Raw genomic sequence first — 12,009 nt, 5'->3', positions numbered from 1 at the left:
GTTCCTTATCATCAAGTGGGCTCTGAATTTACCAGTCCCTCCCTTTTCCTTACTGTGAACCTCTTAAATCACCATAAATGCTTCCCTTTGTTCTGAACAGGCAGCTGATCCTGCAGCGTCTGGATACTGCCTGACCTGCTGAGTGTCTCCAGCATTTTCTGTTTAATCTTTCAGATTTCAGACATCTGCAGTTTTACTTTTGTATTTTCCCTTTGCTGTGAGACAAGTTCATGTAGCTGTTTCCAGTACACTTTTGCTGTATCACTTCTCAGTATAGTAAAATTGGCCTTACCCCAATTAAGAGGCTTTACTCGTGTTTGTTCTTTGTTCTGTTTGATAACAATATTAAACTCACTGAAATATGATTGCCACCACAAAATTGCTCTCCCACTGATATTCCTTCCATCTACCCAACTTAATTCACAAAAGATACAAATAGAAATAGATTGCTTTATCTTGGGTTGTGTTACATTTATTGAGTGCTGGAGTCACATTCATCCAAATAAGAAAAGAGTAATGCATCATACTCCTGACCTGTGCCTTATAGTTGGTGGAAAGGCTTTGGCATATCAGGAAGTGAGTAATTCAATGCAAATAGTCCTAGCCTCTGACCTGCTCTTGTAGCTAACAGTATTTAAGTGCCTGGTCCAATTAAGCTTCTGGTCAATAGTCCTCAATATGTTGACAGCAGGGGATTTGGCAATGATGTTATATTGAATATCAAGGGGAGGTGGGTAGACTGTCTCTTGTTGGAGATGGTGATTGCCTAGCACTTGTTTGCATTGATTAGTACTTTCTGCTTTTCAGCCATTGCTTCAGTGTGGACCAGGTCTTGCTCTTTCGTCTGAGGAGCTGCGAATAGAATTGAAAAATATGGCATCATCAGTAAATGTTCCCATTCTGCTCTATGTCGGAAGAAAGGTCATTGACCAATGAATTCAAGGTGGTTAGACCTTGGACACTGATCTAAGGAATTCCTGCTCAGTGATGGGTTGAGATGCTTGGCCTCAAACAAATGCACCCATCCTCCTTCATGGGAGATGGGACTTCCTTAGGGAGTTTGTTTCCACACCTGGTCAAAGGCTGCCTTGATCTTAAGGACAGTTACTTTCATGTCACCTTTAAAATTAAACTTCTTTGTCCATGTTTAGACCAATGCTGTGATGAAGCTTTGAGTGATTTTGGTGAAAGCCATATTAAGAATCAGTCAGCAAGGTTTCAGTGAACAAATTGCACAGCTTGCCTGGAGATACAGTTCATTCTGCGCACATGTCTTCAATGGTTGTAAAAAGTGATTTAAGAATGAAAATACTTTCTTTTGCATCTTATATATGTTGTGTTTTATGTAACAAATCCTAGTTCAGGTAAGCCTCCATTCAAATCTGATGTTATATGAATTCAGTTTTAAAACAGCATACTGTAGTTGCTTATTGATGAATTGAATGTCATGTTAGCTATTTAGTATGAATTTTTATATTTTTTTGAAAAAAGATCATATTTTATAACATTATAACATCCCCTTGGATCAATGCTTTTGAAATTGAAACCAAATTATTCAGATGTTTTTCTAAAAAAAATTATGATGTCATATGCAAGAGAATGTTGTTTGATCTACATCACAAACTCCAAGTCATTAATATTTCATTTATTCGTTCCTTTTTAAAGTCATCAAAATATGTCTTTATTATGTTGGCCTGAATATTCCCCAATGAAACTGCCTACCTCTGGGCAATTAAGATGTGCTCTGACAAGTAAAAGCAGGAGAAGAGTCTCTCTGCCCAAACCCCAACTCAATTTCTTCCCCATGACTCCCTGTGATAAGCCAGCCAGAAGTATGCACCTCCACATTTTAATGAAGCAAGTGGTGTGGCCAACCTTCCTCCAAAAAATTCCTGCTCATTTACTACTTCTGAAAACCATGGCTATTGTAAAGGCTGAGCTGCCGAGCCTGTGTGATGGCCAAGAGGTGGGAGGATATTGGGAACATAACAGCTCACAGGTGGGTATAATTCTACATTGTTGTTTTGGCCAAGCATCTTATCTGTTACATTGAAACTGCAAATTAGTCTAACATACTTCAAAAACAAAAGGACAGCATGTATGAGTTAATCGATTTTCCCTCTGGGGAATCCATTATTTTTATGCTTTGAAAGCATGGAGAATATGGAGGGAGAAAGTAAGGCATCAAGGAAAGTGTTGGCATTCATTCAAGTAACATGACCCGCGGGTATTCATGCAGCAGTTACTAGTATGTTTCCTTCCAGGCAGTGTCAGAGAAGGTCATACTTTATTTATTGGACCAACACAGAGATGTGCCAGCTGTTGGCATACATGACATTAAGTTTCTTTCTGCTAGGGCCCCTGCCTTCTTTTGTGGAAGTGACAATGACACATAAATTTAGTGCATCTGGATGCTACCACACAGCCTCTAGTCACATCAGTCCATTGCAGTTTATCATTGCATTTGACCATCACAGATGACCTTTTCATGAATTCATTCTGTTTCAAGTAGTGGAGAGAGGGAGATCGAGAGAGAGGAAGAGACATGGATCTTCCAAGTAGCTGGATTCCCAATAGTGGACCTTGGCTCCCAGACAGAGCAATGCTGTAGAACTGAACTCTCACATCACTTTTCACTTCACCAAACTCTTTTCATGTTGTCAGTCACAAAGCCTCAGGGTCTCATCAATCCCAGCCATGTCACTATACTTGCACAAAAAAAAGAAAGTGCTGGAAGTCCTTATGGGAACATGGAAGCTCCAACCTGAAATATTGATTCTGTTTCTCCCTCCACATTTGCAGTCCTACCTGCTGTGTATTAAAGCATTCTCTCTTTTATCTGATATTTCCAACATCTGTAGTTCTTTGCTTTTCAACAATATTTGCACTCTCTATCCTGTAAACCATGAATTGGAAGGAATTGTATTTTCTCAATGTCTGGATAGCATTACTCATTTGGTGCAGAGATTTGTATAACTTGGCATTTACTCTCAGGCAATCAGGGCGTCAACACTGTTCATCTTCAGGGGTGTGACAGGAAAAGTGACAGAAAACCAGAAGGACCTGATTTAGCCTTTTTGGAATCTAAGGTCATAACAGTTTCAATGAGAAGGAAGCAACATCTGCACTCACTTCCTTCAGCCCACTCGTGATGGATATAGGCTCATTTGGATAAAGGTTAACACTTACTTCTAATTAACTCTTGTAAAACCCTAGGCTGAGGTGCTCATTAGACTAACTTTAGAAGCAGCCAGGTTTTTGTTTAGAAAATGACAATTGAGTCTTTCTGGTGCTTTAAGGCTCCCAACTATCATGGTCAACAGCTTCTTTCTCATGTCATGCCATACCTCCAGCATTGTATTGCACAAGGGGGCAGTGGAATTCTGTAACATTCGAACCCTTGATCACCAGATGGAAAGGGCTACATCTTCTGCCCTTTTACATATTAGAGTTATGTTTCTAAATTATAGCTCTTCTAAGGAGTGGCCCCTGAGATCCCTTGGTAAGAGGGCTGTACAATTCAGAGATGACTTTCTGCATTTTCCACAGAAACAGTTTCCTCACCATTTCCTTCTAGCAATTCCTGCTCATTCGTTTCTTTTTTTTTTCACTCGATATTCTTCAGATTCCTTGACAAGAAGGTCAACACCCAACATGCCCATTCTGGAGTCTAGACTTCCAAGTTATAGCATGTCTATTAAGGAATAGCATTGAATCTTGAGGCCAGTTCTTCAGATTTGAATATGAGAAAATCGTAATTTTCTTGATTATAACTTCCTCATAATCATACCTGCCCATTCCACTGACAAGAAGGTTATGGTTAAGGAGATGAATAAGTCAGCAGGATCAAATACAAACTTATTCTGCGACCAACAGAAGTGCTAAAGTTCCAAAACGTATTGTCTCACTGAGGGCTACCACTGCCCATCACACACCCATGCAATGTCTTGCAGTGGCCTGTGAACAACTGAGCACAACAGAGAACCAATAAAAAAAATTATGAGTTCCATTCTCGACAATCAAGGATTGTGAGGCCTGAGGTCATGTCATTGGCTGTGACAAAATGGCTGCTGCATCCTTGAGCCTTGTGCTTCTTCTGAACTCTCAGACTTATACATTTATTTTGCAACAAGCAGCTCCAACAAGTTCACACAGAGGCACCCCTACTCAGGACACTGGCTTCAGATTGACTTGTTGATCCACCTTGGAAACATTTGTGATGCACGCCATTGTGATACTGACTTTTGCTTCATTGGGGTCCAGCTTCAATTAAAGCATTAAATAGATTTATCATGTTAATCCACAAGGCAAATCTTGCCTCAACACCAACGTGAAAGACTCTGGCATCTGTACAAAGTTTTAGTGTGTGCTTGACTATGGTTCAGAAAGTGATCAAACTGATTCTGACACCTGTGGAACAATGAAGCAAAAATACCCTGACTGATTCACACCATCTGAACATTGCTGCTCCCACTTGCAGAGAAAAAAACAAGCATGCCAAATTCTACCTCAACAATCAATTCCAGAACTCTTAAGGTCATGCAGCATCTGTGGAAAGAGAAGTAGGGTTAACATTTTGGGTCGACAACCATTCATCAGAACCCTTCCTGCATTTTCTTTCTCAGTTCAGATTTTCAGCATTTGTAGTTTTTTTTTTCCTTTTTGACTCCAGAACTTTTTAATTTAGAGAGAGTCAGTGTGCAATCAAAAAAGCCACCAGAGAATTTGTTTAGAAGTATTGGCACGACTCTTGCCAAGTTAAATATCTTTTGAAAGAAGGGATCTTGATGGAACCTGTGACTGAAGCAAAGAGGCACTGGTTAAATTTGTAAAGAGATCAAAATCTGAAAGCATCTTGCCTAACAGGCAAGATTAATTTGATTGATGGACCAAGCTATACAGAAAGGATGCCATTGTCTTAATTGCCAATCCCCAGCTTCCAACAATTGGGAGCCAGACCAAACATTACTTTCTAAGATGTAGAAGAACTGATCAATGAAAGTAACAGGTAACAATTAAATATCTTCATAACACCTAAAAGTCTGTGAGCAGTACCTATCAACTTTTCCACGTCTGCTGGGAAGAAAGGAAAATACCAGCTGTCCTTGTAAATGCTTGCCTGTAAATGCTTGTTAAATAAATTGGCATTTTTTGAAGAAGCCAAAATCCCAATCTCAACCTAGACCCCAGATGGGGTCCCTGGACACCTGCAGTGTTTCTCCACACAGTCAGCATCAGTTCCTTCTGAGGTTCATACTTGTAAGAGCGTTTTAGACTGGGCTTGCTGTAAATGGGCACCGTCTTTAGTCTCGCAAGACCTTGTGAAATTACTACATAAAACAGGGTTCTGTTTAAGATTGTCAAATATTCAGGATTATCCCAGCGCCTCCAGGAATTATGTGCACAAAATAGTATTAATATTTGACAAGAAATTGAGAAAATTATTTTCCAAATAGTTTTCTTTATTGCATTCACTCTTATTCCTATTTTTGAGTTAATTTTCTAATCTGGGGGAAAAAAATCCAAAATCCTGTTTACTTTCACTTTGAAAACATTTGGGTTACGGGCAAAATACCCGACTTGGCAAATTAGTTACCCGTTTCTTGGGATTCTGCTGTTTACTCTTGCTGAATACCGTTACTGCAGATGTAACACAAAGACAAACATTCGTGTTATTTGAGGTGAAAATGTTTGAAGCAGAAAAGGAGATACAGTACTCATAGGGTTTCTGCCCATTTTTAATAACATATCTGTTAATACTTGTTTAATTTGCAGTTCTGTTCGCAGGAGGAACTGCTTATGCTAAACATCTGCTATGCACCATGAGCAGCCTTGGGCTATTTCCCTTCACATTAATAATGCTTGTCAGCTGCAGCCACCAGTTTCTAGACTGGCAAAGGTGTTTTACTCCCAAATGAGTCCCTTACCTTAACAAGATTGTTGGTCAAAATATTCAAGTTCCCTCCTGTTAACTCCATCCTTGCACTGTAGCTCTGGGCATTTAAATACAGGGGACTGATAGGCTTGGTTAAAGCAATAAAGGTGTCATTGCTTTGCATAGATGGCTCCATCCTGTCAGTTTCCACATTTAACTGCAATCTTTAACCAGCTGCTTGCAGCAGCATCAAAGAGAGGTGCTTTTCCGAATAATACTTGCTGCTCACACAACTGCAATGATATTTCAACTGTCTTTTAAATTTAGTGCTGCACCTTTGTTTCCTGAACGTCATAAGTAGAGGCAATATGAGAAAGTAATGTCAAATGAGGGGCTTATGTAAAGATTGGAAGTGACTTAGTTCAATCTGAATCCAGGGTTTGAAATCTATAAGAAGCAAACTACAAAGATGTAAGGGGTGAGTCGCCTCTGGTAGATTGGGAAGCTATGTTAAAAGGTAATTGAACAGTAGCTAACATTTAAAGAATTAAGATATGGTTTACAGCAAATCTATAACCCTTTAAAACACAAAAGAAATAGGAAAAGTGGTTCAGCACGGCTAATGAGGAAAGTTGAAGATTGTATTAGATCAAAGGAAAAGGCTTATAATATTGCCAGAAAGAGCAGTAAGCCTAAGGAGGGGAAAATTTCAGGTCAGCAGTGGGTTAAGAAATTGATAAAGGAAGGGCAAGCAGCATAAAGACAAACTGTAAACCCTTCTTCAATATGCAAAAAGATAAAAAGCAATTAAGTTTATGGTGGGTCCCTTAAAGACTAAGGAGAAATTTTATTGGAAAACAGTAAAATGGCAAGGAAATTAAAGAAGTGTTATGTTTCTGTCTTCATGGAGAAAGACATGAAAAATCTCCTGAAGGCAGTGGATAACAATAGTTCTAGAATGAAGGGAGTTAAAAGAAATCAGTAAAAATATAAAAATGGAGAATTTAATAGAACTGAAAATCAGTAGATCAAACCTTGATAATCTGCAAGGTTTGGAATTATGATTGTAGAGAAAATGGATGAACAGTTGTCATCTCTCAAAATTCTATAGATTTGAAAAAAGTTTCCACAAATTTAGGAAAGGATGGAGAGTGAGAAGACAGGGAATTATCAATCAGTTTGCCTGACATCACTGCACATGGAAAATAGTAATAGGCTTTGGTGGAATCAGTACAGATTTATGAAAGGTAAATCATGTTTGACAAAGTTATTAAAAGCTTTTTCAGTTGTAACTGATAGAATGGATGGAGAAACAATGGATGTGGTGTATTTGGAGTATCAAAAGGCCTTCAGTGAGATGCCACTCAACAGTTTTTAAGCATAATTTGTTGGGAATTGGAGATAATAAACTGGCATGGAATGAGGGTTGTTTAATAGACAACAAACAGAGAATAGGAATCAATGTGTCATTTTTGAGTTGGCAGGCTGTGACTGATGGGATGTTGCAAGGTTTGATACTGGACCCCCACCTGTTCACAATCTAAATCAATGATTTGGTTGAGGGGACCATAATGTACTGATAATGTACTGTGACAAGTATACTGATAATGTACAGCTGAGTACCAGAGTGAGTTGCATGGTGAGTGCAGAGAGGCCTGGGAGGATTATAGATGGTCAAGGTGAAGGAGCAAGGACAAGGCAGTTGGAATATAATGTGAAAACTATGAGGTTGTCCACTTCGGTAGAAAAAATAGAGAAGAGTGGTATCTTTTCGATGGTGAGAGATTGAAAGGCATCAGTGTTCAGAATAAGCTCTGTCTGACAATATGCTGGCCTTTATTGCAAGAGGATTTGAGTTCATGAGCAAGGATGTCTTATTGAAATTTTATAGGGTCCTGGTGTTCGGCCAAATCAGGAATGGTGACATTGTTGCAGTTCTTGTGATGGAAGGTATACAACAGTAGTTTGTCGGGCTATTTCCTGGGATATGGAGCTTGTCCATCAGGGAAAGATTAAGATGATTGTGCCATGAGATTAAGAGAATGAGATGTGATATCTGTCAAACATACAAAATGTTGGTGGGGCCTGACAGGTAGATGGAGGGATGATGTTTCCCATGACTGGTGTGTCTAGCACCATGGGTCACAATCTCAGAAGAAATGATCGGCTATTCAGGACTGAGGTGAAAAGAAATTTCTTCACCTTAAGAACAATGAATCTTTGGAGTTCTATATCTAAGAGTGCTGTGGAGATTTAATGCTTGAGTATATTCAAGACAGAAATATTTACAACTTAAGAAAATCAAGCCAAGACCATCAGTAGGCCAGACAGCTCCCCAAGCCAGCACTGCCATTTACTAACATTATGGCTATTCCAAACCTGGCCTCAAAACCACTTTCCCTAGATCTCCCAATACCTATTTAATTCCTTGTAGTTCAAACATCTGTCGGGCTCCATTTTGAATATATTCAATAACTCTGCTTCCACAGCTCTCTGGAGTAGAGAATCCTGAAGGTTTATGATCATTTGAGAGAAGAAATTGTTCCTCATGTCCATTTTAAATGGGCAACCCTTTGTTCTGAAGCAATGCCCTCCAGTTCAAGAAATTCCCACAAGAGAAAGCATCCAATAATGTAATATCCCTGCCTCCCCCCAGACCAGCAGATTTTATCCTCTCATTGAAGCAGAAGGATATGTTTCCAAGCTTATCATGGTGCCTGGCAGTATAGCTATGTGTGTGTCAATAACATTTCACATAGCCTTTGTCTGTTTCAAATATGTCATTAAATTTCCTCCTCTCAGCCCAGCCAAATTGGACCTTTGCATTAACACTTTAAATACTTGAGTGAGTTTCCATTTTTCCTCCTACATCCCAAAGATGCTAGTTTAATTGTCTACTGTAAGTCACTCCCTTGGGTAGGTATGTGGCAAAAGAAAGAGGAGTTGATGGGCATGTGAGAGAGAATAAGTTGCAAAACTACAGGGAAGTAATACGAGGGGATATGGGTCTGAAGGGATTGCTCCATTGGAAGCTGGCATGGATCTAATGGGCCTAATGGGCTCCTTGCAGTGGCATGTAACCTGGTCTCCTCAATAGAATTAAAATACTAATGGGCTGGCTGATAGAAGCTACCATTGATAGAAGCTTTGAACTTACTTCTAGATTTTGCAAAGGATATCATCTCTTCAATTTCCAGCTTTCAAAGTGACTATGTAACTATCAGGGCCAATGATTCCAAAGTGTGGCATATAACATTCCCACAAATATGTGTGGAAGAAAAAAGCCAATGTTATGACATTGCACAAAGACCAAGAGCAAGTGGAAGAGAATAATTAGCAATGGAAACAGCAAAGTTTTCTTATGAAAGTTCATTACGTCATCCCCAGGTTACAAACACCTGACTTACAAACACCTAACTTACAGACACCCCTATGTTCATTCATATGATCAGCAGAACTAGCTTTCTCTCTCTCTACTTTTAGTAAATGTTCATTCTTATCAGTCTTGCATGCTTTTAATGCCATTCATGAAAATACTGTGGTTGCCATATAGGGTGATTTTTGTGTATTTTCCCATTTATGAACAAAATTGACTCCAAGGACATCTCTGAAAAAGGAGCCCGTTCGTTACCTGGGTATAGCCTGTAGTTTCTACTGTTGCTGAGTAATTCCTTATTTCTGCATTTTATTTCATATTTTGGTTTTGTAGAAAACTTTTAATAATTGTGTCATTCTGGAAAATTGAAATTCTGTGAAAAAAGCGCTGACATAGTTTTAGATGATACGTTGTGAAAATAATCATGAATATATGTTGCACATATAACACAATACACAATATACTCCTATGTCAGACCATTGTTTTGACTTCATGAATGCATCCTGTTTCTACAAGACTTCTATGTGATCTTCTCCTGGAAGGATAGATGTTCTCTAAGTCCAGTGTTCTACAGGTAGCAAACTATCTGCCTTTGTACAAATCCTGATCGTCCTTGATGTGATAGGATAATGTGCTCTTTTCATACGATTGGTTGGTGCAAATGAGCACCAGCTTGTCTTTAACATTGCTTTAATAAAATAACCCAGGCACTTTACAGAAAATTTGTCAGACAAACTTGGATATCAACTGATAAAAGGAGATATTAAGACAAGTGACTAAAAGCCCAGTCAAAGAGGTAGATTTTTAAGGAAGAACTTCAAGGCACATTGAGAGGTGGAGCAACAGAGATTTAGGAGGAGACTTCCTGCATTTATGGCTGATAGTTGTTTGGATCAAGAGCAAGGGTGAAAATAATGAAATTGCAGGTGCAACAGAGTACAGAACTAGAGGACAGCAGTATACTTTGATGGTTCTAGGCTTGCAAAGACCAGGAGCAATGAAGCTGCCATGGGATTTAAATACAGGGGTGTGAATTTTAAATCTGAAGTACTGATGGACCTGAGCTAATGTATGTCCATTAACATGGGTAACAGGTGAACAGGGCAGTATAAGTTTTTGGATGCATTTCCAAGTTCATTGGGAATGAAAGATGGGAAGTCTGCCTGGAAACCACTGAAATAATTGGATGGGAGGTAACAAAAGCATGGATGTGCTGGGCCATATGCCTTCAAATGAAGCATGAAATGATCCCAAATAGGTCAAGGCAGCTGGGACAATGACATCTGCCAGTAATATCATGCCTTTGGAGTGATTTAGCTACTGGATTGGATCCAACCAATTTCAATATCCTACAAATATTATGTTTTGATAGTGACTTTATTTCACAAGTACTTTATTGATTGCAAAGTATTTGGAACAATCTGAGGTTGTGATAGGTTGTATGCAAATACAAGTTCTTTCTTTTGTTATTTTTCTGGAAGTTATGTGCCTCTTACAAATGAATAATTTGCATGAAAAGTACGCTGATATTTTCTTTTGAAATAATATATCCTGCTGTGTAAGAATCATGTCATTTTCTAATATCTTTATTATAAGTTGCCTATTTAGGCCCGGGGAGACTTTGTAATGTCTTGTTTATTTTTGCTGAAGGCAATTTTAAGTAGCACTGTCATTTTCCAGTTGCTGAGTGGGTAAGTGTCATACTTGGTGTGATAGCAGTCCATAAAGACCAGAGGCCACTCCATAGGAATACTGGTTCATAAAGGGGAAACTACTCGAAGTCTCCTTTATTGATTGCTGTACCATAATACCAGTTGAAAATGCCTGTGTGTTGGCCGGTTGAGCTTTGATGTCTTCCATCACCTAGTAGTCTGTTGAGCCTGACCATCCAGGCTCGTGTGAAGAATAGTTATTAGGTTGTGTTACTGGATGACCACAACTCCCTGTGAAACTATTCTCGCATGAGTCTGATCCTGCAGGACAAAAAGAGGGGTTGGGGCATTAAAATAGAAGAGCAGTGCATGATTGTGTTCTTTTTCTTCCCCTGCTCTTAGGGATCCAGTGTTGGTATTTCCTTGTGTGGAAAGACATGCCATATGCTTGGATTGCTTCCACCTATACTGTGTAACACGGCTGAATGACCGGCAATTTATCCATGACCCAGAACATGGATATTCTCTCCCCTGTGTTGGTGAGTACCATATTAAAACATGGCCTCTTACCATTTTCATCTTTTGTCACATGAGAGCTTTGATTTGACTAGAACTGGAAAAATGAATGGAGTGTTAACATCAGTGTCGTAATTAGACCTGCTGGGTTTAAGTAACAAAATACAGTTTAATATTTTGATCAGAAGCATCTAAGGGAAAAGAGCACCATAGTGTAAATAGGAAATGATTTTCTCCCCCCTTTGTTTTGAAATTCTTACCCATAACTTTCTCAACTGTATTTCTGTTGTCAGCTTCCAGTGTTTTGTAATTTAGAACTACACAAAGACCTCCTCTGACATGCACTAGTAGAAGTGGTGAAAAGATATTGCAATTACACAGAATGGTTGAGGCAGATAGCACAAATGTACTTCAAGGCAAGTTAAATAAATGCAATCTGGGTTAGCACTATCTTGCTATTGGTGAAGTTAAGTAAATAGTGGGAGAAGGTTCATGTGTAATTTAAGTACCAACATACACCAGCTAGGCAAAATTATATGTTACTATGCTGATCGCATTTGGACACAGTAATATGAAGTGTTAGTATTTTT

General features: G+C 39.0%; 1 protein-coding gene across 4 annotated transcripts in view; it reads left to right on the top strand.

The window, feature by feature from the left end:
• Positions 1-12,009, top strand: part of prkn (parkin RBR E3 ubiquitin protein ligase) — an 821,190-nt gene that overhangs the window by 473,236 nt on the left and 335,945 nt on the right. For all 4 annotated transcript variants that reach the window (XM_052012206.1, XM_052012205.1, XM_052012204.1 and 1 more), the window contains one exon: positions 11,306-11,442. In XM_052012206.1, the coding sequence (XP_051868166.1) occupies positions 11,306-11,442 (137 nt within the window). The remainder of the gene's footprint in view (positions 1-11,305; positions 11,443-12,009) is intronic.

Source organism: Pristis pectinata, chromosome 3 (assembly GCF_009764475.1).
Source record: "Pristis pectinata isolate sPriPec2 chromosome 3, sPriPec2.1.pri, whole genome shotgun sequence".
NCBI classification, from domain to species: Eukaryota; Metazoa; Chordata; class Chondrichthyes; order Rhinopristiformes; family Pristidae; genus Pristis; species Pristis pectinata.
This window is presented reverse-complemented; position numbering and strand designations above follow the sequence as displayed.